At 44.0% G+C, this 26,882-nt stretch overlaps 2 protein-coding genes across 2 annotated transcripts in view; one reads left to right on the top strand and one right to left on the bottom strand.

Annotated features, from left to right (window-relative positions):
• Nucleotides 1-20: 20 nt before the first annotated feature.
• mrps14 (mitochondrial ribosomal protein S14) lies at nucleotides 21-1,616 on the bottom strand. The gene is made up of 3 exons (XM_068571287.1): nucleotides 1,525-1,616; nucleotides 835-999; nucleotides 21-602 (listed from the first exon to the last, which is right to left on the bottom strand). Exons 1-3 carry the CDS (start codon nucleotides 1,591-1,593, stop codon nucleotides 420-422), a joined length of 417 nt encoding a protein of 138 aa, XP_068427388.1. The 5' UTR covers nucleotides 1,594-1,616; the 3' UTR covers nucleotides 21-419.
• A 3,504-nt stretch (nucleotides 1,617-5,120) lies between these two features.
• Nucleotides 5,121-26,882, top strand: part of tnn (tenascin N) — a 34,584-nt gene continuing 12,822 nt past the window's right edge. Inside the window, exons 1-9 of the mRNA XM_068571453.1 lie at nucleotides 5,121-5,160; nucleotides 12,727-13,104; nucleotides 19,081-19,296; nucleotides 19,720-19,920; nucleotides 20,793-21,164; nucleotides 23,768-23,901; nucleotides 23,994-24,123; nucleotides 25,799-25,981; nucleotides 26,313-26,402. Of these exons, the coding sequence (XP_068427554.1) occupies nucleotides 19,083-19,296; nucleotides 19,720-19,920; nucleotides 20,793-21,164; nucleotides 23,768-23,901; nucleotides 23,994-24,123; nucleotides 25,799-25,981; nucleotides 26,313-26,402 (1,324 nt within the window). The 5' untranslated portion in view covers nucleotides 5,121-5,160; nucleotides 12,727-13,104; nucleotides 19,081-19,082. The remainder of the gene's footprint in view (nucleotides 5,161-12,726; nucleotides 13,105-19,080; nucleotides 19,297-19,719; nucleotides 19,921-20,792; nucleotides 21,165-23,767; nucleotides 23,902-23,993; nucleotides 24,124-25,798; nucleotides 25,982-26,312; nucleotides 26,403-26,882) is intronic.

The following is a 26,882-nucleotide window of genomic DNA, read 5'->3' as shown; positions in this document are numbered from 1 at the left end:
ATCAAGACAATGGAAAGGGGTTACTTATGTACAACCAGATTTATTCATTCATTGTGTTACATTGGTATTTACTCTTCTGAAAAGCCACTTTAGAATTTTCTCTTTAAATATAATGTTTTTTTAGAAGAGCCACAAGAAAACAAAGTAAATAATCAACAGAAATTACAATTAATTATCTCTTTAACATATACAAAGTATGTATATATGCCGCCGTAATCTCAGTGGATTAAGTTTGAACATTAACATAGTTTTAGCATGTACAAGTGGTTGAACCATTTCATCAGTCAGTACCTCCAAAGATCCCAGACATGAAAAGGCCAAAACTATGTTTTGAAAGTTGATCTTCCTGTTTCTGACAATAACCACCAACAGAGCTTGTTTATTTTGTATTTTGTATATATTCCAATCTGAATACAGTGTCACCATCTTGCCCTCACAATCCCGGACATCTGGTTGTGGTCAGCCAAGTGACGGAAGACAATTCGGCTCAGTCGCCACCTCCGCTTCACCCCACGAGGTCTGGACGTCATCACACACCTGTTGCGTATCCTCACAGGACAGCTGTCCCTTGGTAATGCTGCAATTTCTTTATCCGCTAGATCCTGCAAAACATTTTTTAACTGTTAAGGAATTCATTTTAAAAAATTTTTTTTTTGGGGAGGTATTAATAATTTATAACCGCCTGTGGATGTTGGTTATCGTGAATCATCTCCCACGATGATCACTAAATATTTGATTGTGGTTAAAGTTAATAGATGATGACATCGCGTCATCGCTTCATTCTATTAAACACTGACAAAAAGTGGCAGTTTGAGGAGAAGCATTGCGTTGTACCTGAAGCTCTTTGGGCAGGATGGTGTTCTTCCTCAGTGCATTGATCCGTAACCTCTCGTCAGCAAAATCAAAAGCCATCTGTCTTCTCTTTACGTCCCGAAGCATCCTCCAGTCGACGTAGTAACCTCTCACCTGCTCCACCGCCCCCCAGCAGCTCCTCAGGGCCTGCACACAGTTGTTATGCACAGCTATTATTATGAGATATTATGTGTGGGATTTGGATTCATCCACACGTTTGTGTGCTACGGTCAAGAAGACATTATGTGATGAAACGTTTTTTAAATAATTCAATAAACTTTCTTACTAAAATTCTACAGCCATTAGTTTATGTATTTTAGTACTTTATTTTAGATAATACATGGAACGGTCCACTTCGTTTAGCTTCCCTATATATCGCTCTGTGTTTCATTGGAAACGAGGCTTTCGTTTATATATTCTTTTATACAAACTAAACACTCAATAACAGTTTGCAAATAAATAGGTAGTTTGTTAAGTAAATACAATCGAAAAGGCGTTCGTTAGTTATCATAACTAGTGTTAGCTTTAGCTACGAAGCTAATGTCAGAGAGCTAGTAGCTTACTCCACTCGTTAACACTGAAAACGTTTCTTTCTCCATCCTCATAAATCTTCGCTGCAATCCTATTAAACATATTAATATATAAGATATAGCGTTACACAAAGTAAGTTACCTGCTTCGGGGCGCAGACGGTGGAATAAAGGGCATTTAACCCTAAACATGTTATCCTGTGGGCCGCCATATTGAATGATTTAGTTCTCCAGAACAAACGGGCAGAAGGATGACGTCACATGGGAGATGTCGCCACCTACCGACCAGGAGTGGAAAATGATACGTGGAAACAAACCTGCAGGTTTTTGTAGATCAATCCTGCAAACATATTTTTCGACCAATGTTGCTGTCAGTTTAGGCGATTATTTGTATTTTATTACAGTTTGACATTTCAAATAATTGATGATCAAGAAGGTGGATATCCACTTTGAATGAATCTTAGGTATGATTATTAGCACGAAATAACTACTGCAGGAAAAGGCTTTTGCTTTGTGACTATTGCAAGTTTATTCTGAGACACTTGATTGCAAGATTAGATTTGGTTGCAGCAAATCTAATAGTAGATAAGTGGTGGACACCCGCTGCACCGTCCGTTTTGCAGCTTTGATCATAGCAGGAGTGAAGTCATGCTTGGGTCAAACTATTTTAGACCCCTGTAATACTACATGAGCACCAGCAGGGGGCAGTATCGTTCCGTGAGTCTGTAGGTCGAACTGTCTCTTCCTCATCAGAAGTGTGGTCCTTCCTGCTGAATGGAAACCTTTTGTCTGACTGAAATCCTGTTCTTCAATCTTCTGAAACAGCAGCCATCTCTCCTCCCCTGACACCACTAAGAATGAAACTCTTTACTCTGGAATATTACATCAAGTACATTGAGAGAAACAGTGCACCTCTTTTATCGTTCAGTGGGGGACGGTTTTAAAAACAAAATAAATTTAACAATCGCAGCAGATTCCATTTAAATTGTCCTAAACAATCCTCATTATTTTGGACCCTTGAGCGGATGCATCGCTGGATAAATATGAACACATGACAAACTGCAGGCTGTGCTTCCGCTATAAAGAGCAACATCATAAAGCCGGCTGTAAAATCTGGAAAGGCTTGAATTAAATGAAAAATTAAATCCCGTCATTGTAGCTTATATAACAGACAGTGGTATTTGTAAACCTGCTGTTACATATATAGCTTTAAATGGCTTTTATTTTCTGGGTTAATAGGCAACATATCTTTTCAAATCACTGTACAGAATCAGCTTTAACGGCCTCGTACATTATCACATACATGGAATTTGACGCCGGATTCTGCGCTTCGTACTTCTTTAGGTAAATACTCAGTACTAGTACTTCTACAATTAAATGGTTTTCAAGCAAGAACTAAAAAGGTTTTGTTCAGTTCTTGGGGTTTGGAAAGCACATCTTTGCCATTTGACAACAGCAGTGAACCAAAGTTCAACAGTTGTTTGGCTCTCAGTTGGTTTTGACTTTAAACACCTGAAGTGGCTATTCCAGGGTCACAGAGGGCAACACATCCCCTCTGTGATGCCGTTAGAGCCCCGTAGCAGAGAGATGTCCAGAGAAAGTTAACCTTCTACGTCTCCGTTGTGAAGTGTATGATGACGGCAGCTTCTGCTAGCAAGAGTCAAGTTTAGTGTTGGTGAACATACCTGCTGGAGGAATTCAAACACTCTGTACCTGTTTGACAGTGTGAAGAATTTGTGTATTTTGCTTTCAGAGGCTCATGGGTTCAATGACATTGTCTACCAGAATGTGAGCTGTGTCTCTGACTGCTCAAGGTTTTTATTTTGCCATTTGAGCCTCGACCACCCGTCCAGACACGTTGCATGTCTGTGCTCTGTGTTCAGGGACCAATGGAGAGGAAGCATTAGAGACATTCTTGGCCCTTTAGACATATTATAAGTGGATAATACAAATGGCAGCGAATAACAAGTCTCCTGTCAGTCGGCATCAAAGGAGCAGTTGAATATAAAGGAGTCGTGTCGCCAGGTGTCTTAACAGCAGAGCAGTTTCATTCCTTAAAGAGGATCAAGACCTCAGGCTGGATCAAAAGCAAAGACTTAGGAGATTTGGGGGCAAAGCCACGCAATACAGAACTGATCTGTCTCTGAGATGGTTCAGATTACTGTGCTGCTGACAGGTGGGCTCATCCATAAGAAATGACAGCAGTGAACATGCAGGGTCTCAATGATGTACCTGAGGCTCAGCCTCCTGCATGGTGGTATTGAAGCAGCGTGTAGAGTTTAAAAGGCTCTACAGGGACATTACTGTCATTAATACTGCCCCGGACATGGTGGACCATCTGCATTACAAATAGCACATGCTTGTCTATTTTCACACAAAAGGCACCAACATGTTTCATGCAACGTGAACATGTGACAGGATGTTGTCTTTTCTGTCCACCTGCTTGTTTGGTTCAGTTTAATATGAGGGAGGTAAGTAAAATGGCATATTGTTTTATTAATGCTTATCTTATGTGACCCTGGTGGCAAAGAGTAATGTGAAAGATGCAGCGATGACACGCAGCTGAACAGAAACAAGTCTGGACTGCAGGCAGAACATCGCCGTGTGTGATCAGGATGCTTCTTCATATTTAATATTCAACTTGGAAGCAGAAACCACGTTCTAACTGGTCCAACATGAACATCCAGGGATGAACATAAATCATAATAAATAATTAGACTCTTCAGTCAGGAACAAATCATATATGACATATGTATTCATAAAACTTAACAAAGCTTAACTTTGACATCAGGTGATCTCACTTTAAGTCCACAGAGAGCAGATCTCAGCGTTTATTCCTCTGTTCAAATATTTGACAGCAGCTTTCAGTGCAGTCGTCTCCAGCTGCCAAAACAGAATGTGCCATATATGTCCAAACCATAATATTATATTATATTGGCCCATAAAGTGCCACAGAAGCGTAATGCCTTTTGGAACAATGTTGGCTTCATCTTTGCTGTTTAATTTAGCAACGATTTACATATTCTGCAATATGTATCGTCATAATTAAAGACTGACAGAAAATGTTTGCATATCTTTATGAATTGTAGGAATATTATAACAAACGTTCTTACCTTTTTGACACATTAATTCAATGTGTTATAGTTGAACGAGGTATTGACGGATAAACTATGTGAGCCGATGTTCTTCTGTTAAATATGTCTTTTCTTTCACAGTATTTGTGTAACTTCGCTCGGTGAGTTCTCGTTTCAAACACTTTGGTCTCGTGACGTGCAGGAAGTGTGACGTCTGGACAGACCAGTCTATACAAACCTGGTCAGGTGATTACAGCCCATTGGAAAGATTCCACTCCTCCTATGAAACTATAAGCAGATCCATACCTGCAGCTCAGAGGAGAACAGCGTGTGAACCAGGAGACATTTCCTGTTTCCATCAGTGAAATAACTCAAGCTTTAGCTGGAGAAGTCGTAAACGTCACCATCAACTGGACCGTCGACGGACGTCTCCAACGTGTAAACACATGTTACAATATTTAAAGGTGATTTCATAAGTGAGCCGTTCAGACGGCTGAGCATGGAAAGTATTGAAATACTTATTGAAATACTTATTGAAGTGTAACCCTCATGGTCACTAAACCCATGTATGTGATTTAAATGTAGTTACCATGTCCCACCCCATGGTGGCGCACCAGCTATGTATTCATTGTCATTGTCAGTGAGTGCGTTCACTCACGCTGAGACACAGAGCAGAGAGCAACACGAGTGAGCCGACGAACTTGGGTATGAAACGTGTTGTAAACTTCATAAATGTACAATTCATCCCCGCATAGTATGTTGATAACTCTTCCGTTATTAGAAGAGAGTCTTGCGAGTTGAAAGAGAGAGAGAGGAGCCGCTTCGACGTGTAAGCCTCTGTTGAACTCCGGTAAGAGCAGTGCTACATGCTAAGAGGCTAGGCCTTGGTATTAGCTTGTTGATGTTAGTTAATGTGGAAATGCTGCTTACTGAGACACTTTCATAAAACCAGACGGAGTTATTTAATGTTTAAACCCACCGTGGTACAGTTGTATCATTGTGTTATGTGGAAAAATGACTTTAGAAAGATCGCTAACTGCCGCGCTAACGCTAATCGCGGGTAGCTCGCTAAGCTAGCTCAGGTAGCCTGTTGTCATATTAAAATATCGGTGCTAATGGTGTAGCCGGCCAAGCTATTATACCACCACCACATTTAATGATGGAGACAGAGGTGGAATATGATATTACGTTGTAAGAATATTGTTCTGATGTACTGTTTTGTGTACATTTACATGTGATTTATTCTATATTTGTTGTTAAATACTCATGATGGGTTAAAAAGAGTGAATTGGTAAAATTCATTTACCGTTAAAAATATAAATATGTTAAAAATATAAGTTCATAATGAATAATTGTGTTAAAATAACACTACTGTAAGTGTGTACACCATCATTTACAATGATTTAAACTTTGTATATACTGCCTTTCGTTATGAAAATGCAGAGAATCAGAGTAGGAGTAGTAGAAAGTTGTGATGAATATGAATATTAATGGGAATGTGTTTCTGCACCATGCGTGTAGATTGTTTTTTCTTCAAGCTGGATCAGGGATTGATCAGCACGATTCTGAACCCTCTGCGGTTCAGTGGCGAGCCAGACCATTGACAGAGAACGGAGATTGGGATCCACTCCGAAGAATACAGACATCTACTCACTTCACACTGACACAGATAAGAACGTTCACCACAAAACCTACCCGGGTAGTAGAACGAACTGACACACACAAATATCCAATACAGGATTTCACTACCTCTTCTGATATAGAAGAAAGGACACTTTTATTTTAATTTATTCTATTTTTATTTTTATTAAAGAGCTCTATTTTTTTTTTCCCTATGTCTGTGCACTGCAAAATAATAATTGTTTGGGAAGCAATAAATGATCACTGTTCAATTTCCAGTCAGAGTCCAACTTTCTGAACCTAGGGTGAACGTGGTTTACTTCTTCCCTTCAGGTAAAAAGGGCTACAGAAATATAAGCGTCTGGGAGGAAAATATTCTTCTGGCTTTCCTAAACAAACAGGACTGAAACAAATACTGTGAAGTTTGATCTGCAGTGTTTGTCTTTTATATTACATTCAAATCATTTCATTTATTTATTAAATCCAACATGTTGCCAGATTGATCTTCCTACAACAACATGAATAATGTGAATAAAACATGGACATGAGGCATCAGAGTGTCTGCATGAGATCCTTCCTGTGCAGAGACGCAAAGGACACGTCTGTCTAGACACGGGGTTATTATTATTACTATTATTATTATCATTATCATTACTATTATTATTACTACTACCTGATGTCACAGCAGTTTATATATTGAATACATGGGTACTGTACTGGGGAAATGAATAATATCACAGGGTCTAGTTTGATTTTCTACTGCAATAAAAATTAAACCTTTGACAAATTAATTGATCCTCAATATAATTATAAAGTAGATTTAGAAATATCACATACATCAACATGCAAACTTCATTGTCAACACTAACAAGTCAAAGTTTCTGCTCTGGTTTCACGACAGCAACGTGCATGCAGACGATAATATAAAATAGATTATGCATACCGCGCACAACAAAACACATTTCCTCTTTTTCCAGACCGCAATAATGAAAGCACTTGATGAATATGTCTGACTTTTAAAGCTTTCATTTATAATTTATGATCTTCCAAAAATGCACAAATAGAGTCTCTTCATTTCTGACATTTGGAAATGGAGCCCATCAAACACATTAAGGCGGCGTGGGCATCAGGCGGACGCCGGATTGTCTCAGCATCTGTTTTATCATTTCCTCTGCTGGCAGAGATATTACACACTCAATATTATCCATCTCAATATTGTGCAACTTGGAACTGAGTCTTTTGGGTCAAGTAAAAGTGATGAGTCCCATCTGCAGATATGCAGCGTTCACTGCCGCTCTGCTGAGGAGCGTTTCATAACAACCTGCCTCTCACATTCGAGCTGCTCCTCCATTCCTTTGATGCATAACCTCATAAAGCAAAACATTAACGACGTGGTTTGTGTTCAGAAGATATAAAGATCTGTGAAAGTGAAGCCGCACGGTGTGATGTCATCGATACCTGTTGATGCCAATGTCAAGGAGAAGAAGTACTTAAAGGAGAGAGAGAGAGAGAGAGAGAGAGAGAGAGAGAGAGAGAGGATCTGGAACATCTGGGCTTCTCCTTGCTGCAGGACCACCAAAGCTTCAGGACGTTTCAGCCTTGAAAACAAGTCTTTGTGACTGAAGAGAAGCTGAAGAGGAACTCCTGCTGCTGGTCCGTGAAGCTGGAACATCTTGCTTGTCAGAGTTTGAGGGATTGTTGATTCATGTGACTCTGTTTCCATGTGAGAGTTTGAACTGTGATGAAACAGGAAGGAAGTTGGTTCAAACTCCCATGACAGGACAAGAAGACATGGAGGACGTCGTCTGTCGCTCCGGTTCAGTGAAAACCTGCAGCGAGTTGCCGTCAGGCAGAAGCTCAACTTTGTTTCCTCAGATCTCTCAAAGCGATGATCTTTTGAGCACATATTCATAAACGCAGCAGGAAAGAGTAAAACAGGACTTAGTTTCTTTAGTCCATTGATCGTGACTTTACAAGAGGAAGACGTTTCCTCCATGAACTCTGCAACTTGAGCTTCAGCCTCAAAGTCTCAGAGCTTCACCTGCTGGAGCTCTTCAGTCTCTCCTCCCTGAAGCAGCGAGGAACCACCGAGGAGTCCGAGATGAAAAGCAGGAGCGTGTTGGTGGAGTCAGCCTGAGAGGTCACGTCTCCACCTGAGGGCTCCACACAGGACGAGCCTCCAGACGGGACGAGCCTCCACACAGGACGAGCCTCCAGACGGGACGAGCCTCCACACAGGACGAGCCTCCAGACGGGACGAGCCTCCACACAGGACGAGCCTCCAGACAGGACGAGCCTCCACACAGGACGAGCCTCCACACAGGACGAGCCTCCACACAGGACGAGCCTCCACACAGGACGAGCCTCCAGACAGGACGAGCCTCCACACAGGACGAGCCTCCAGACAGGACGAGCCTCCTGACAGGACGAGCCTCCACACAGGACGAGCCTCCAGACGGGACGAGCCTCCACACAGGACGAGCCTCCAGACAGGACGAGCCTCCACACAGGACGAGCCTCCAGACGGGACGAGCCTCCACACAGGACGAGCCTCCTGACGGGACGAGCCTCCAGACGGGACGAGCCTCCAGACGGGACGAGCCTCCACACGGGACGAGCCTCCTGACGGGACGAGCCTCCACACAGGACGAGCCTCCAGACGGGACGAGCCTCCAGACGGGACGAGCCTCCTGACGGGACGAGCCTCCAGACGGGACGAGCCTCCTGACAGGACGAGCCTCCTGACAGGACGAGCCTCCTGACAGGACGAGCCTCCAGACAGGACGAGCCTCCAGACAGGACGAGCCTCCAGACAGGACGAGCCTCCAGACAGGACGAGCCTCCTGACGGGACGAGCCTCCAGACGGGACGAGCCTCCTGACAGGACGAGCCTCCTGACAGGACGAGCCTCCTGACAGGACGAGCCTCCTGACAGGACGAGCCTCCTGAGCGTCCACACCATGAGGAAGCTGCTCGTCGACTCGTCGTGTCGGTTGTAATTAACGTCCTCGTGGCCTGAAACTCACTCTGCAGATGAACGAGTGATTTATTATAATTATGACGGCAGATTCCTTCTCGTTGTTTTTCTGTGAAGCATTTAGACGCCAAAGACGACGGCTCCTGGTTTTAAGTTGTGACGTCACATCTGAGAAGCTCCTTCGTGTTGGTCTTTACCACAATGCTGAGAGACACATTAAAATAACCTTTAAACATCTGTAAGCATCTGAACTATGTTCAATAAAGATGACTGAAGACATGGCAACATGTTATAGATTAACAACATGTATACAGTGTGTGTGTGTGTGTGTGTGTGTGTGTGTGTGGCATCACTTTGTTTATCCTTAAAGGACTTTTCTTTATCTGCTTTATCTTCTAATCTGCGTCGTCTCTGCAGTAGAAACCTGAAGCAGACGTTGATGCTTTGGTCATTTTAACAAAGAGAAACCATGTGTGTGAATGTTTGGACCTGAACGGTGAACATTGGATGCTGAAGGCGTCTTTGAGTGATAATCCAGCCTCGGAGCCCCGGACGTTCATTCTGTAACATATTCCATGTGTTGCATGTCTGCGGGTGATGTTTGATCCATCTGTCAGTTCCTCTCACGGTGAAGCTCATCAACCAATCAGATCTCTCAAATCAACGGTTTCCACAGCCGCAAGAAAATAAACAATCAGTGAAGCTTCCGTCCGTTACCGCGATCCTGCAGGGATTAAACACCCGGCGGCTCAGAGCTGATTTACGAGAAACGATCCCATGAAGCGCCGAGCTCAAGACACGTGTTGTTTGAGACAAGGAGCGGTTATGAATGCTGGATTATTTACACTAGTAAGTAGACATGCAGGAGTTATGAATGCTGGATTATTTACACTAATAAGTAGACATGCAGGAGTTATGAATGCTGGATTATTTACACTAGTAAGACATGCAGGAGTTATGAATGCTGGATTATTTACACTAATAAGACATGCAGGAGTTATGAATGCTGGATTATTTACACTAATAAGACATGCAGGAGTTATGAATGCTGGATTATTTACACTAGTAAGACATGCAGGAGTTATGAATGCTGGATTATTTACACTAATAAGTAGACATGCAGGAGTTATGAATGCTGGATTATTTACACTAATAAGACATGCAGGAGTTATGAATGCTGGATTATTTACACTAATAAGACATGCAGGAGTTATGAATGCTGAATTATTTACACTGACGGGCTCTTTAGCCTCAGGCTCAATGTTTGGGGCTAAAACATTACAGGTTTAAACTCAGGCCTAACTTTACAGGACAGATTTGACATTTTAGGAGAAGTGCTTGTTAACTTTCTTCTCAACGTAAGCGACCTGTCGTCTGCTGTTCAGCAGCGTTTCAGCTTCAGGAGCATCACAGTTCTTCTCTCTAAGAACAAGGTGGCAGAAGGAGCTGCAGCAGAGGACTGGACTGTAAAGGTCTTCCTCTATTTATCAAGCGTTCAAACTTAAAACCCTGCAGAAGAGACGTCATCAGTGTTTAGTGTTAGTTCATCATAACTTTATCTAAACGCAGGAGGAGAAGAGACAGCGCTGCAAATGATTTCCTTCAAGAGGAAAATAACAAGACTCCTGTGGAAGAAGCTCATTCAAAATAAGGTTGTACGATTAACTGCAGCTTTAATTTTATTGAAACCAATAACTTTCCTCTCGTATACTCGTAGGAAAGAATGTGGAGCGTTCAGACTTTTAACGACTGTAACTACTGCAAAGTGTCTGACGTGTACGATGACAGATGTGCAGTTTATGAGCTAAAACACTGAAGTTTACAGGTTTATATTTACTGAGATCACAAACCACCAATGAATAAATAACCGTAGAGATGAAACATCCTGATGAATAAATGAAGACTCTGTTTTTAATCCTGCTCCGTCTTCAATAAGAGGAAACTGTGAACCTCAAGACTAATCTCACTAACGAGATCTCAACCTGCAGGGAAAGCAAAGGGACAATGTTTTGCACGCAGGCGTCGCTGTAATTGTGCATTCATTTCCAGACCTTTTCAATCTCTATTACCACAATTATCTTTCCTGGAACTGTTCATTTATTTTTTATTTATCATCATTTCTTTTACAGTTTTTATTCAGAGTAACTTCACAGCCGCTGACTCACAGAAGGGATGTTGTGATTGGTCGATACCAAACGACAAAGAGCCAACGTGAAAAGATCTTTTCACTCCGGATGTTTCCATAAACAACAACTTCACTCCTTTACGAGCTGAAATACAAAGTTAAAGATGTGTGTGTGTGTGTGTGTGTGTGTGTGTGTGTGTGTGTTACTGCATTCCTCCGTGCTGGTTGGAATGGGTTTACATACGTCCAAATGAAGGAGTCGGTAATTGGGTCCAAACATTCGAGCTGATCTCAGATAAGCAGTAAGTCATGACATCATCGCGCACACACACACACACACACACACTCACACACTAACACACTCACACTAACACACACACACTATCCAGACAACATGGCAAAGAACAATGTGAAGTAAACCTTTGCGTTTGTAATACTTTAATAAATGCCGTCTTTCAGCCGCTGGTCAGGTTCTTCATCTCAGTCTGGTTCTTCATCTCAGTCAGGTTCTTAATCTCAGTCTGGTTCTTCATCTCAGTCAGGTTCTTCATCTCAGTCAGGTTCTTAATCTCAGTCTGGTTCTTCATCTCAGTCTGGTTCTTCATCTCAGTCAGGTTCTTCATCTCAGTCTGGTTCTTCATCTCAGTCTGGTTCTTCATCCCAGTCTGGTTCTTCATCTCAGTCAGGTTCTTAATCTCAGTCAGGTTCTTCATCTCAGTCTGGTTCTTCATCTCAGTCTGGTTCTTCATCTCAGTCAGGTTCTTCATCTCAGTCTGGTTCTTCATCCCAGTCTGGTTCTTCATCTCAGTCAGGTTCTTCATCTCAGTCTGGTTCTTCATCTCAGTCTGGTTCTTCATCCCAGTCTGGTTCTTCATCTCAGTCAGGTTCTTAATCTCAGTCAGTTTCTTCATCTCAGTTAGGTTCTTCATCTCAGTCTGGTTCTTCATCTCAGTCAGGTTCTTCATCTCAGTCAGGTTCTTCATCTCAGTTAGGTTCTTCATCTCAGTCAGGTTCTTCATCTCAGTCTGGTTCTTCATCTCAGTCTGGTTCTTCATCCCAGTCTGGTTCTTCATCTCAGTCAGGTTCTTAATCTCAGTCAGGTTCTTCATCTCAGTCAGGTTCTTCATCTCAGTCTGGTTCTTCATCCCAGTCTGGTTCTTCATCTCAGTCAGGTTCTTCATCTCAGTCTGGTTCTTCATCTCAGTCAGGTTCTTCATCTCAGTCAGGTTCTTCATCTCAGTTAGGTTCTTCATCTCAGTCTGGTTTCATGGTGGTCTTCATGCTGAACGTCAGGCGCTGAGCAGCTGAGCAGGTTTCAAAAGAAAGACTGAACATAGTTTTCTAACACGTCAAAGAGAAAAATAAAAGTTCTGTACAAACAGCTCCACTCGGCCACTCGACCGAGTTTCACTTCAAAAACCATACTATATATATATCTATATATATATAGATATATATAAGTGAGAAACGTGACAGCAAAGAAGCAAAGCAAGAGACATGAACGAGTAAATCTGCTCATTTCGCCCTCCTTCCCTCTCTCCACTCGAAGGCTTCAGGAGCAGAGAGACACTCCCAGACTCTCCAACCGCCGGCCTTCAGGAGAAGCTGCAGCCACAAGAGGCGAGCAGACGCTGCAGGACGACGCTCTGAGTCCTCAGCTCCTCTACAGGTGGAAGAGAGAGAGACGAGTCCTGCAGAGGAAAGAGAGAGAGAGACGAGTCCTGCAGAGGAAAGAGAGAGAGAGACGAGTCCTGCAGAGGAAAGAGAGAGAGAGACGAGTCCTGCAGAGGAAAGAGAGAGAGAGACGAGTCCTGCAGAGGAAAGAGAGAGAGAGACGAGTCCTGCAGAGGAAAGAGAGAGAGAGACGAGTCCTGCAGAGGAAAGAGAGAGAGAGACGAGTCCTGCAGAGGAAAGAGAGAGAGAGGAGGTAAGAAGTTTTAATCAGACTCAGTGATGTATGCATGACTTCACTCAGTATGTAGGACTTATAGGATAATATAGTTAATATATCCTCCATGAAGTTACGCTTTTTTGTATTTTATTAGTATTTAGTAGTTTTGTTCAGTTCAATGTGAGATGAAGATGAATTTATTATTTCTAAACTTGGTTATCTATGGTTTATTGTTCAGAAAGTACATTTAGTACATACATCGTATATGTTAGAGGCATACTTTTAAATAATAATGTATATTATGTTTATATTATGCTACTTTATATTTTTATTTTATTATCTCTCGAAGGCTAATTTATACTCCAGTATGTTTATTTCACATTTTTTATTATTTTACAAACTATGACAAAACTGTTAACTGATGATAATTATGTTAAAAGTGACTATGACTTTATAAGATGCTTTACTGCACAGTAAAGTAATGTAAATCAATATGCAGGACTTTAACATAAATGTCATATTTTCATAGTGTTATGGAGTGAAGACTTCCTCCTCTCAAGCTGTTTTCATAGTTTATTGCTGGATGAATCTTGTATTTTTTTGAATAGTACTTTAGTTTTGAACTCATAAATGTGAAGACAATATTGTATAAATTAACAAACGTGTTTTCTCTTCTGAGCTGATAGTCATTCATTTCAGCAAAAGTCTCTGAGTTATTATTTATGATTCGTTTATTCAGTTTTATATTGTATTGTAGATAATCTCATAATGTCTGTCAACAACGCTGCTCCCACACACCTCTCTCCACAATAACATAAATATATCCATGATAACAGAAATATATCCACAATAACATAAATATATCCATAATAACAGAAATATATCCACAATAACATAAATATATTCCTAATAACTGTGTGAGGGATGGAAGATGCTCTCACTGTCGATCCAGAAGATTTAAGTTTCTGAAGAAGAAACAGAAGACAGTGAGATGCAGATGTGAGGAGGGGGGGGGGAGAGACAGAGACAGAGAGAGAGACAGAGAGAGAGAGAGATGTGTATATATATATATATATGTATATGTATATATATACTTGTTACATAACGTTGCTGCTTTCACAGAAACCTCCAACAGTTTATTTCATTTTCTCTCCCTGATTGAAAACGTCCTCTGGGGACGAGTTCAGTGTTGTTTCAGCTTCTTGATGCTCAGGTTGTGTTTCTGTCCTCCAGAGGGAGGAACCTGATGAAGCTCTGATGAAGCTGTGATGAAGCTCTGATGAAGCTCTGGTGAAGCTGTGATGAAGCTCTGGTGAAGCTCTGAAGCTCCGATGAAGCTCCGATGAAGCTCTGATGAAGCTGTGATGAAACTCTGATGAAGCTGTGATGAAGCTCTGATGAAGCTCTGGTGAAGCTCTGGTGAAGCTGTGATGAAGCTCTGATGAAGCTCTGATGAAGCTCTGGTGAAGCTGTGATGAAGCTCTGGTGAAGCTCTGGTGAAGCTCTGGTGAAGCTCTGGTGAAGCTCTGGTGAAGCTGTGGTGAAGCTCTGGTGAAGCGAGAATGCATCTGCTGCTCTGCAGGCAGACAGAAGTGTGAAGATATGAGCTCAGCTCTCAGACCGTAATTGCTTTCGTTTTATTCATTTCAGTTCCCCGTTCGGTGTGCAAGCTGCTGATGGAGGGAAGCAGGAAGTGAAGGTCCACGCGTTTGCAGCCGCACATGAAGGCTTGACCTCGCTGCTCCTTCTTTAAACCCTCCCGTCTTCTGGCTCCGGGCGCGTTGGTTTGGTCCAATGAGATTAGTGCTGAGCTGAAAGCTGGCGGGCAGCCGGTGCTTCATGTCCAGAGAGGACAGGTCCGACGTGAAGGACTCTTCTCCTTATCGCTCGGTGCAGCAGCTCGTTTCTCTGTTTCACTTCCCGTCCTGCTCTGTGTGTCTGAAGCGTTCAGCGCGCTGTGCAGAGAGAACAGGGATATTTATAGAAAGACACAGATACAAGCTGTCAAGAGTTCAGTGAAAGGTGTCTGGATCTACACGGTATTGTCTCTGGGGGAATGCATTGCTGTTATTTTGTGTATCTGGAAGCTATGAGTGCACTTATTGTACACAAACGTACACACTTCTTTCTCCCGTGTAAAAGACACATCACAGGGAGTCAACAGACTTCTCTCAGGCTCTTTGACGTGAGGAGTTATTGTCAGGAAGGAATTTTGAACTGTGTTCACGGACTTGTTGGATTTGACTTGCGATGGTTTTGCAGTCAGGTTGAGATGTGACCTCATCGATGGGCTGCGAGCGTCTGCTGGACTGAAGCGCTTCTGATGTCCTGCTTCAGCACGTCGACTTGACACCAGACAGTCGAATGCTTTGGCTCATGTGATGACGCTGATGCCGAACCCAAGACCACCGTCTGCATGTTGCTGGTTTGTTGGAGAATAACCAGGAAATGCTTTCTGTCTTTTACAATAAGAGAGCAAAAACCTTCTGTCTTTTACAATAAGGGAGCAAAACCCTTCTGTCTTTTACAATAAGGGAGCAAAACCCTTCTGTCTTTTACAATAAGGGAGCAAAACCCTTCTGTCTTTTACAATAAGAGAGCAAAACCCTTCTGTCTTTTACAATAAGGGAGCAAAACCCTTCTGTCTTTTACAATAAGGGAGCAAAACCCTTCTGTCCTGCTTTGTCCTGCTTGGTTCTTGCTGCAAACGTCTCTTTCTTTCAGTTGTAGCTTCTCTTTCCTACTTTACTGTCCAACGACCTTCATTCTTTAATATATCTGAAGTATCCTATGTATACTATTCCAGAGGATTTACCTCATTCCTTCCATTCATCCGTTCATCCTTCCATTGTTTCACTCATCCATCATCCCTCCATGCATGTGTTCATCACTGTGTACAGTACATCTATCAAAGCCCATTGTTGCTTTGTGAATCGGTGCCAAAAGCAATAACAACTTCTTTATTTTACTACTTTTTATCGTAGCTCAGGATTTCTGCACGTACTTTACGGATGAGCGGAGGCGCCATCTTGTTTTCAGCTGCCAAAGCTCAAGACGTGAGCTCTGCTCAGTCTCGTTCTCTGGTGTTTGCCGTATCGTCGCTGTGGCCTTCGTCGCCACCTACTGGCAAAGTGTTTGGAGTTGTTTCTGTGAAGGTTGTCTGGACATTTTGTCTCTGAACAGAGTGGAAAAGACTCAGTTTTCAAAACTCTCTGTTTCTGTATGTACATATGTGTTTCTGCAGACAGGAAGTCAATCATCCGTCAATCCTTTGCTCAGCAGTGACTCTGGTCTGTGACGGCTCCACTTCCCCCTCTCGTCCCCGTTTCCTCTCTCCATTAATCCCTCCATCTGTCTCTCCTTCCCACACCGGGGCGTCTGAGCTCTCGGGCCTCTGTTATGCTTGGAAGGTCACAGCTATCTCCTCCTGGAGAAATACGAAAGGGCCTGAAAATGGGGAGCGTCACATAAAGTCCTTGACAGGGAGCTATAAAGGTGCTTGTTAAGCATCTCTCTGAGCCGGCGTTCAGTCCCATTTCACTCGGCGGTGGTTTACTGTCTGTAATGTGGTTAACTGCTGGACTGTCACTGACTCCAGCGCATTGTCTCTATCATTCTCTCTCTCAGCTCTTCTCTCTCACTCACCTAATCTCTCTCTCCATCCAGTCTTTTCAGCTCTGTTTCCATTACTTTCCATTTGTCTCCCTCCTTCTTCTCTTAATGTTTTTTATACATCATCTCTAGTTTGCCCTCCAAAGTCTTGGACATTGATAAAAGACCCACGAACCTTTCGGCTCCCACATCGGGTGAAAAAAGCCGTTTCCCAGTGAAGTCATCGCTCGGGTTTCCAGCTCAGGCTTCAGGCTCCGACCTCAAGCTTTTGACCAGCAGCAATCAAACAGCTGAAATAACCAAACAGGGTCATGATAATTACACGTGTGTCCAGAAGATGGAGACTTTTGAACTATTGAGTTACAGCCACATGTGTAAACCATTAGAGGGAGGGTGCATAGACCACAGGGAGTTACAGATAATAGTATGCAAGAGAGTTTCCACCTCAGCTGTTGAAAAGAAGCTTGACGTACTCAAAAGAGCATTTCTTACAATATCTGTTAATCTGATAACGGCATCAAGGAGGATTGACAGGTTTGAGATCAACCTGCTGACATATTCATGCTCACAACGCGTCCAGAGGGACTTTTAGGATCTTCTTCTACTTTTCCATCTGTTGTAGTTGATGATGTTCTATTGGTCCATTTCTCCTCCTCAAAGCCGCTGCACTCAGCAGACGTCACAACCTTTTTACCGCTATTTAAAAAGATCACATCTTCTATTAACTTTCATAGTTTCAGCACTGAAATATTCTTTGTTCAAAATAATTCTGGGATGAAACATTCTGGTTTCTTTTTCCTCTTTCAGCCTCTTGACAGACATGGTGTCAGCATCGGAACAACTTTGTGGTTTTGCAGCTTTTGCATCTGATTTCTAACAAATCCAACATATTTATGGAAGTGTGAGCTTCTGTGTATTGTGCATATACTTCTGTATATTGTGCACATACTTCTGTATATTCTGCATATACTTCTGTATATTGTGCACATACTTCTGTGTATTGTGCATATACTTCTGTATATTGTGCACATACTTCTGTATATTCTGCATATACTTCTGTATATTGTGCACATACTTCTGTGTATAGTGCATATACTTCTGTATATTGTGCACATACTTCTGTGTATAGTGCACATACTTCTGTATATTCTGCACATACTTCTGTGTATAGTGCACATACTTCTGTATATTCTGCACATACTTCTGTGTATAGTGCACATACTTCTGTATATTCTGCACATACTTCTGTGTATAGTGCACATACTTCTGTATATTCTGCACATACTTCTGTGTATTGTGCACATACTTCTGTACATTGCCGTGCGGTCACCATCAACAGCAGGATGTTTTAGGAGCTTTTCTTTCAGTCTCTTCGAGGGTTTGCGTTTCCTCTCAGGACCAGAACAGTTTGATCCACGTTCACACCAGAATGCTGCGTTCAGACCAACACCCCAAAAAGAGCAATAAAGGTTAAAACAGTCACACTACTAGTTTGAAAGCATGTAATTTGGATTCCCAGAGAAAACCACGTTCTGAAGTTCACATGACATCACCGTCTTTAAACACAATGACATCATCACTGGATCGTCTCTGAAGCTCTGAAACGAACGACTGAAAACAATTTATGGTTTAGACGACAGCAAAATGCTCACTTTCTGTTGAGTTACACACACACACACACACACACACACACACACACACACAGGTTTATTGATATTAAATATGCAGCGTGTGCAGCTGTGTAGCGTGTTCAGTGTTCGGTGTCTCCGTCTCTCTGCTGACTTCAGTCCATCGTGGCTCTTCTTCCACCCGGAGGCTCCGGTCCAGCAGCCGTGACGACCAACATCTACAGTTTCAGTCGTCTGCAACACGTCGTTCATAACAAAGATCCAAAATGTATAAGCTGGCACTACAGAACAGATGGAACGTACATGCAGACTGTCTCCATGTGAGGAAGTTGATCTGCTTCAGTCAGCGAGGACTTTAGTTCCTGTTGATCTTTCTGCTGTAAAGGTAAAAAACTACTTCAGCAAAATGAATATTCCCTTCTGGGAAAAGTATTCATGAAGTGAGCAGCGCGTCTTATTTCTGAGTTACTCCTTGTTTTCTCTTTTAGTTTTCCATCTGTCACCATCTCTTCCTCTCCTTGTTGTAATATTTCCTGGAACCAAAGCATTCATGAAGCTTTCAGTTCGGTAGAAGCGATCTCTACTTTAATGTCATCACCTTCCAGTGAAGCTCTACATGCTGACAAACGCTGTTAAACCACAACGCGGTTCCCTCGAGACATGTGACCCCCGGACATGTGACCCCCGGACATGTGACCTGCAGACATGTGACCTGCAGACATGTGACCTGCAGACATGTGACCTGCATACGTGACCTTGTCTTGTCCTCCAGCCATGACCAGGAGACGTCTGTGCAGCGCTCTGGGCCTCCTGGTCCTGCTCTGCATGGCGGCGCCGCTCAGCTCCGCCTCCGGCCCCGCCTCCGGCCCCGCCTCCGGCCCCGCCCCACCGGCCCCTCAGGGACTCACCTTCAGCCACGTCTATAAGATCGACATCCCGGGAAGCTCCAGCTGTAAACTGGAGCTTCTGCCAACGCAGGACGAGACAGGTGACGAACACAAGATAGAGAACGCAACCGAGATGAGCGCTGAGGTTAGAACGCTCAGATTAAAAGATGAGTGTTGAGGTTAGAACGCTCAGATTAAAAGATGAGGAGTGTTGAGGTTAGAACGCTCAGATTAAAAGATGAGTGTTGAGGTTAGAACGCTCAGATTAAAAGATGAGTGTTGAGGTTAGAACGCTCAGATTAAAAGATGAGTGTTGAGGTTAGAACGCTCAGATTAAAAGATGAGGAGTGTTGAGGTTAGAACGCTCAGATTAAAAGATGAGGAGTGTTGAGGTTAGAACGCTCTTTTCAGTAGTATGTAATGTTACTTATATTTAACCTGGAACTATTTATTATATTTAATATCCTGTCTCATGTGTGGCGGCACATCTAGAAGATAAGTTGGATGTTTCTTGCATTCTGCAGGTCTGCAGACGCAGAGCAGCTCGAACGGAGAGAACGACGTCGTCTTCAGTCACAACATCCGGCTGCAGGCGCCGGCGTGCGACTGTGAGGCGTCTGAAGGCTTCAAGGCTCTGATGCACCGCGTCAACGGGCTGGAGGAGGACGTCAGCTACCTGAAGACGCAGTGCACTCTGGGATGCTGCGGGCGCGGCGGGGCCGCAGGTAAAGTGTGGAGCGAGCTCACGGAGCTGACCCACAATGCACTGGGAAGTGACCTCATGTCGCTGACCCACAATGCACAGGGAAGCGACCTCATGTCGCTGACCCACAATGCACTGGGAAGCGACCTCATGGAGCTGACCCACAATGCACTGGGAAGTGACCTCACGTCGCTGACCCACAATGCACAGGGAAGTGACCTCATGTCGCTGACCCACAATGCACTGGGAGGGGAGAAGACGTATTCTGATCGTTTACTTGAGTAAAAGTAACATCAAGTAAAATGTTTTCCTGAAGGTGAAAGTCCTGCATTCTAGATTTGACCTCAGTGAAAGTACAAAGTTATCCACAACAAAATATATTTCAAGTGACAAAAGTGAAATGACGTACAGAATGCAGAATGTCCCAATTCATACGGATTATATGGCTGGATTATATTTATTGCATTATTAATGTGTACATCACTGTAATGCTGGTAAATGACTTTATATATTGCTATAAAGCTCAATATACAATAATATACCATATATATATATATATATATATATATATATATATATATATATATATATATATATATATATATCATGATACCTAGTTACTAAGTGTATTGAACAAATCTGGATTAAACAACTCAACATTGTCTGAGTTGTGGTGAAGAGCCATAACGTAACACAAAGAGGAATTATTAAAGTACAAATAGCTGAAAGCTGTCAGCAGCATGGCGTCCTTCAGTTCATGCATTTCCACACAAAGTAAACGTTCATAAGGAGGCTGCAGCAGGGAGCAGGCTGCAAACAATCAGTATTTCAGACACAAGTTATTCTATTTGACCTCCAGTTGATGAACTGAACACACCTCCCCTCTCTCTGAAGTGGACACGAGCTGCAGCGATCACGGGAGCTTCCAGCCCGACACCTGCAGCTGCCTCTGCAGCGCGGGATGGGACGGCCCGGCCTGCTCGCTGCCCTCCTGCCCCGCCGGCTGCAGCCACCACGGCCGGTGTGAGGAGGGGAAGTGTGTGTGCCGGCAGGGCTTCACGGGGGAGGACTGCAGCCAGCCCGTGTGTCCCGACGACTGCAACGACAAGGGCCGGTGCGTGGAGGGGAAGTGTGTGTGTTTCCCGCTCTTCAGCGGCGAGGACTGCAGAGTCCAGAAGTGTCCCGGCGGCTGCGTCGGTAACGGCCGGTGCGAGAGCGGCCGGTGCGTCTGTGAAGACGGCTTCTATGGAGACGACTGCTCATCAGGTACGTTACTGCAACGCGTGGTGAATACACAAGTAATGTCAACATCTGAATAGGTTGCACTCATTCATCCATTCACACCCTGAACACACTGGAGGGATGCAAGCTGCTCCTAAATCTGCATGGTTGATGATGATCAGACAACAAAAAGAGATTCACTTCCTTATTTAATGTCCCCGTGTATTTCATCCTCTCACATCATCTTTCTGATGTGTCCGTAAGGGATGAATGATGTGTGAGAGCATTTTCCATCAGGATCTCCTCATGGCTGGATTAAAGCATAATCCCTCTTTGTGACCCGGGCCAGCAGTTAGTTTGATGTGTGTTTCTCGTGTGAATTAATATTCACCCTTCACTCGTTTCCTTAAGTCTCTGAGTTATCAAGCTGTGACTGTTAACTCATGAGAAACACAGACGCTCAAGGAGCTCCGGGTCCTTTACAAGTGCACCTGTTGAAGCCCAGCTCACCTTAAAATACATGTTCTGCCCATTTTATTCATTTATTTTATTGCAGCAATAATTCCTGCTTCATGTGGATGTGAACGCTGCACAGCTGATCAAGCGTCTCTGACTGAACCTGCAGTTACAGCAGTGATCGCCACGGCCACAGTGACCTGCACTTGAGTTCAAAGCGTCGCTCCAACAGTTGTTTCAGAGCGAGCCGCTGATGGTCCTCCAGAGGACTGACCCCGTGACCTCTGACAGCGACATCAGGTCACATCCTGTAGCAGCAGCACAGCGTCAGAGCAGCCGTCGGCCTCTTGACCCTGAAGAAGAGTCGCTGCTTTCCTGCTAAACGCTCCTCACCAAACTGCCGTCGCTGCACTGCCTCTGGACGCCCAAATGACATTTTATGTCAATGTAAGGCTGGAGGAGCAGAAAGGTGAGCAGCAGCAGTTTAATCCACAGAGTTTTAAAGGAGATCTAGAAGCTTCAGCTGCAGGTGAATTCATACGGCTTGTATCTTGATATCAGAATAATCCATTTTTTAATTTCACAAAGTAAAATAATGTGGACGCTCTGGCTCAATGTATCCGTGGTATTCCTTCACATGTGACCAGAGCACGAGCAGCGGTTTCTAACGTTGTCTTCAGCTGCTCACCGACCTCTGCTGCTTCATCTCCTCAGCAGCTCCACCTCAAACCTCCACGACGGTTTCTTTCTCCTGCTGCGAGCGTCAGAGCGAGAAGCTGCTGCTGAAGTGCAACAGCAGCAAGGCAGCAAGGCAGCAAGGCAGCAAGGGAAGAGGAAACACAGCGTTGTGTTGTTTTAGGTGTAACATCAGTGTCATGAACAGGAGGAGAAGAGAGACGCATGACTCAAGGACGGTCAGAGATATGGAATATTATATTATATCATCAGTATCCTGCTGATTCATTCCTTGCTATTGATGTTAATATAGCTTCAATATGAATATGTTTCATCTCCACTATCAAAGGCAGATGTGGTTTAGATAACAATACTTTTGAAGCATGTCAAAAAGAGCCACATGATAATCTCAGGAGATTATTAAAAGTCAGCATAGTAACTTCTTCACTTCACACTGCAGACTGATGGATTTCATTCTTATTATTATCCCTCATCGTTGAGATTCTGTTCATCGCGTTTCATTTTGGTCTTCGGCTCAAAACATTTGTGCTTTTTCAACTTGTGTGTGAGTGAATTATTTCAGAGACTCAGAGTACCTCAGACTGACATGTTTAATATTTACAAGCGCACAGAGCGATAAGAAGAGCAACAAATAGAAATAAACTGACTTTCCCATTAACTTTCACTTCCGTAGTCATCACTGGGTGCAGATTTATAGCCTTTTGAAGAAGTCCAAACATGTTTTTTCAGTTATATTTCCCTCAGATAAGACACAAATCACTGTCCACTTTTTCCAAACTTAATATGTTAATTTATTCACCCCGGCTGCGCTGGATATTTTTCGAGGGTCTGATTGTTGATAGTTCTGCTTGAGGAGCAACAGGTAATAACTATAATAATAACTGCTGCTGGATGGAGGACATCGGCACATTGGAGACAAACATTAAGCTTCCCGACTGAGCCGATCGGCTCCTGAACCTGATGCCAGTTTCTTTCCTGCCAGCAGAAACATTTCACCTCCATCTCACATCCCCGCTGAGGAATATGCACCTGTGTCGATGTGCACTTCTCTGAACACCATTTACCTCCAGGAGAGTTTTATTCCTGGGAAAGCCTCTCAGCTCTGCTGACCGCCGTCTTCTGTCCTCTGTTTCTGTTTCATATTCACCTTCAGGTCGTTTCCACGTCGTCTCCATTCGGCTCCTTCGGCCTCGTTTAACCATGAAAAGCTGATCTCAGGTTCAGGAAGCAAACTCTGCTTGTTCAGCATGTTCTGGTTTAATCATCAGTTCATTTTTAAAGACCTGAAACAATGACCTCAAAGTGTTGTTATTGAGTCTAAATATGATCCAATAATGCTCATACGGTGATTTGTTCACACACACGAAGCAGAGTCATACAATGCACATGAGTTATTTTCACATTACACAGTGTTATTAATCACTCACTTGTATTTCTCGTCCAGTGTTTGGTGTCAGCCCTGAAAGCGGTGAAGCATTGAAATGTGTTTGTGTCAGTGTCCGGTCCTCAGGGTCTGCGCGTGCTGCAGCTGACGGACGTCTCCCTCCTGGTCACGTGGGAATCAGTTGTTGGAGCAGATTATTACATCCTGACGTACCATCCCACGAACGAGCCGAGCGCCCAGGAGCAGGTCGGTGTTTTACATCTGTCAAATGAAGGAAGAAGCATAGAACCATCATCTCCATTTCCTAAAGACTTTGGTGTCAAACCGCTGTGTCCTAGGTCCGGGTGTCCAACACAGATCATTCCTTCCTCATCACAGGACTCAGTCCTGGAGTCACTCACCTGGTCCAGGTGTACGCCGTCGTCAAAGGAACCCAAAGTGAAGCAGACAAGATGGAAGCGACCACAGGTGAGACCAGGAGGATGAACAACGCCAACACCTCAAAGTGTCCGACTGTTTTAACTCAATGAGCTCGACGTGGCTCCGTGACCGGTGAGAGGCGGCGAGCAGAAGTCGTCTTGATGGCGGCGGGTTCAGAGCTGAAGTGACCCGATAAAGACGGTTTGCAGGACGGCTCGTCTGAGGCCTGCAGGTCTGGTGGATTTCACTTTTGAGACCAAATGTAAGCGCCCTCACGCACAAGTCAAGCTGTTAAATGCTGAGAGGAAGGAGATGCTGCAGGTCTAGAGGTTTGAGGGTGTTTTCCTGTTTTTATATTTACCGGAAATGCCTTTGACAGAAAGCAGAGAACCAGCTGAGGCCTGTCACTACTTAGTGTTTCATTACGTGATGGTTTTTAATCATTAAAGGTAATTAAAAGGAAACGGCAACACGGATCTTTAATGGGAAGCAGACTTTCACAGATGTGGTCGAGACAGATGTGAAGAGAAAGATTACGAGACAGGATGGTGGACACGAGCGAGAAGGACGCGATGCGAGATGGAGCTCGTCTCTCATGTGTGACCGAGGAAACATCACCAGCAGACACTCCCACACGGGCATGAAACACGCCGTCATCTGGCTTCTGGCTGAGAGAGAAGCTCTCAGCACCAGTTCTGTGTGTGTGAGTGTGTGTGTGTGTGTGTGTGTGTGTGTGTGTGTGTGTGTGAGTGTGTGTGTGTGTGAGTGTGTGTGTGTGTGTGTGAGTGTGTGTGTGTGTGAGTGTGTGTGTGTTAAAAAGTGCTGTTCAAGTGCAGCCTCTGTAACTGAGAAACAAACTCTGACTCCCACGACACGATTCCAGCCAATCAGCATCGGGCGATCAGGCGGGCGGCCGGGGCTCAGAGGGTGAGCGGGTCGTCCCTCAATCAGAAGATCGGTGCGAACCCCGGCTCCTCCAGTCCATGTCGCCCCGCCCTTGGGCCAGGCACTTAACCCCCAACCGCTCCCGCTGGTGTGTGAAGGAGGTTAAGTGATTAGTCTGACGGGCAGGCGGCCGCTGGATGGACGAGCTCGTCACCGCCGTGTGAAGAGGAGTTAATGTGGGAAAGACATGAGGAGTGAAGGTGCTCCGCGGTCACAAGGCTCTGAAGCTGCATTTAGCATTTAGCATCTAGCATCTAGCAGCGAGGTCATGGAGGTGGGAAGCGAGAAGCAGCGTGAGGAAAAGGAGACGCGTCTCGATTTGTTTCTCCTCAACATTTTAACTTTTTAAAACATGAGCTGAGTAACAAGAGATGACAGAACAACAACAACAACACAATGACTTCAATAAGCGCTGACGTCGCATTGTCTACATTGCAATGCTTAACTCATTATGATGACATCATTCCTAATGTACCTGAAGATCACAGAGGCTCTGTGCTGGTGTATGAATACATTTATTAACTTCACTCTGCAGTTTTCCTGACATTAAAGTGAAGATGTTATCCACACTGTGTGGTAATATATATATATATATATATATATATATATATATATATATATATATATATATATATATATATACATATATATATAATATTAGCATTCCTGTTTCATGGTGAAGGTGTTCATCCTGGAGCTCAAAGACAGAATAAAGTAGATGTGTGTCAGGAGCTTTCAGGCTGAAGTCTCTCGGTTCCACCTCGCTGTTATTCTCCAGACGTCTCCGCTATCGATGGGATCAAAGTCCTCGGCCAGACTGAAGTCTCCATCCAGGTGGACTGGAAGAACCCGCCAGCGCAGGTGGATCACTTCAGGCTCACGCACACCGACCCGACCGGGCGGCAGGAGCAGCAGGAGGTGCAGAGGAACCAGGAGGCGCGCACCACACACACCATCGATGGTGAGTGCTGCAACCAACAAGTATTTCATATCAGATTATTGATTCATAATTTGTTCCTCTAAGCGTTTGTTCTAGAAGCGAGAGTCTAAAATTCAATATGAATATAAAATATGCTGCAGGAGTCTGAAAACAGCATCTCCTGACATCGTGCATGAAACATGACTGAACATGTGACGTTATGATCAGGTTAACAAACAGAGGTTCCCTCTCAGACTGTAGTTTGATAGTTTAATGGATCTTCAGTGTCAAGATGAAAGCAAAAGAAAAGTCAGATAATAAAACGTGGAATGATGGACCATAATCACGACTTCTACAACGTGTGTGTGTGCAGGTCTTCATCCAGGAACAGAGTACCAGATCTCAGTGCAGGCCGTCAAAGGACTCACTGAGGGAGAAGCGTCCTCTGTGACTGCTGCTACAGGTCAGTGCCAACACGTCCACGCTGCATCCTCACGCTCATGCTGGAGGTTTTCATTGAGCACAAAATGGAGACCAATGTTCTGCACATTTTCTCTCAGACCGATCTGCCTGAATTGAATGACACTCAAAGTAAAAGATCAGCCGCTTGTGGGAGTGAAACGCGTTCATGAGACAGCGAGCACGTCCATATTCCACTTAGTTGTGAATTGGATGTGGAGTCCCAGTAATTCACCGATGGGCAGAGCCTTTAACAGCAGAAACCCGCTCGCTCATCATTGAGACTCGCGGTGCGATACAACCGAGTATCACCTCCACACGCAGCCAACGATACCGATGACTGACTGCAGGAGCACGATGACGGGTTCATGAGGCTGCAGCCTGCAGCCAGGAGGTGAACGGCTGTGCAGGTGTGAATGAAGTAACAGCGACGAGATGCTCCCAGACGGCCGAGCAGAGAAAGACCATGATTCACAGAGTCCAG

Source organism: Clinocottus analis, unplaced genomic scaffold, assembly GCF_023055335.1.
Source record: "Clinocottus analis isolate CAN_PGR_092001 unplaced genomic scaffold, fCliAna1.0.p SCAF_11, whole genome shotgun sequence".
Taxonomy (NCBI): domain Eukaryota; kingdom Metazoa; phylum Chordata; class Actinopteri; order Perciformes; family Cottidae; genus Clinocottus; species Clinocottus analis.
Note: the sequence above shows the minus strand (reverse complement) of the source record. Positions and strands in the feature narration are given on the sequence as shown.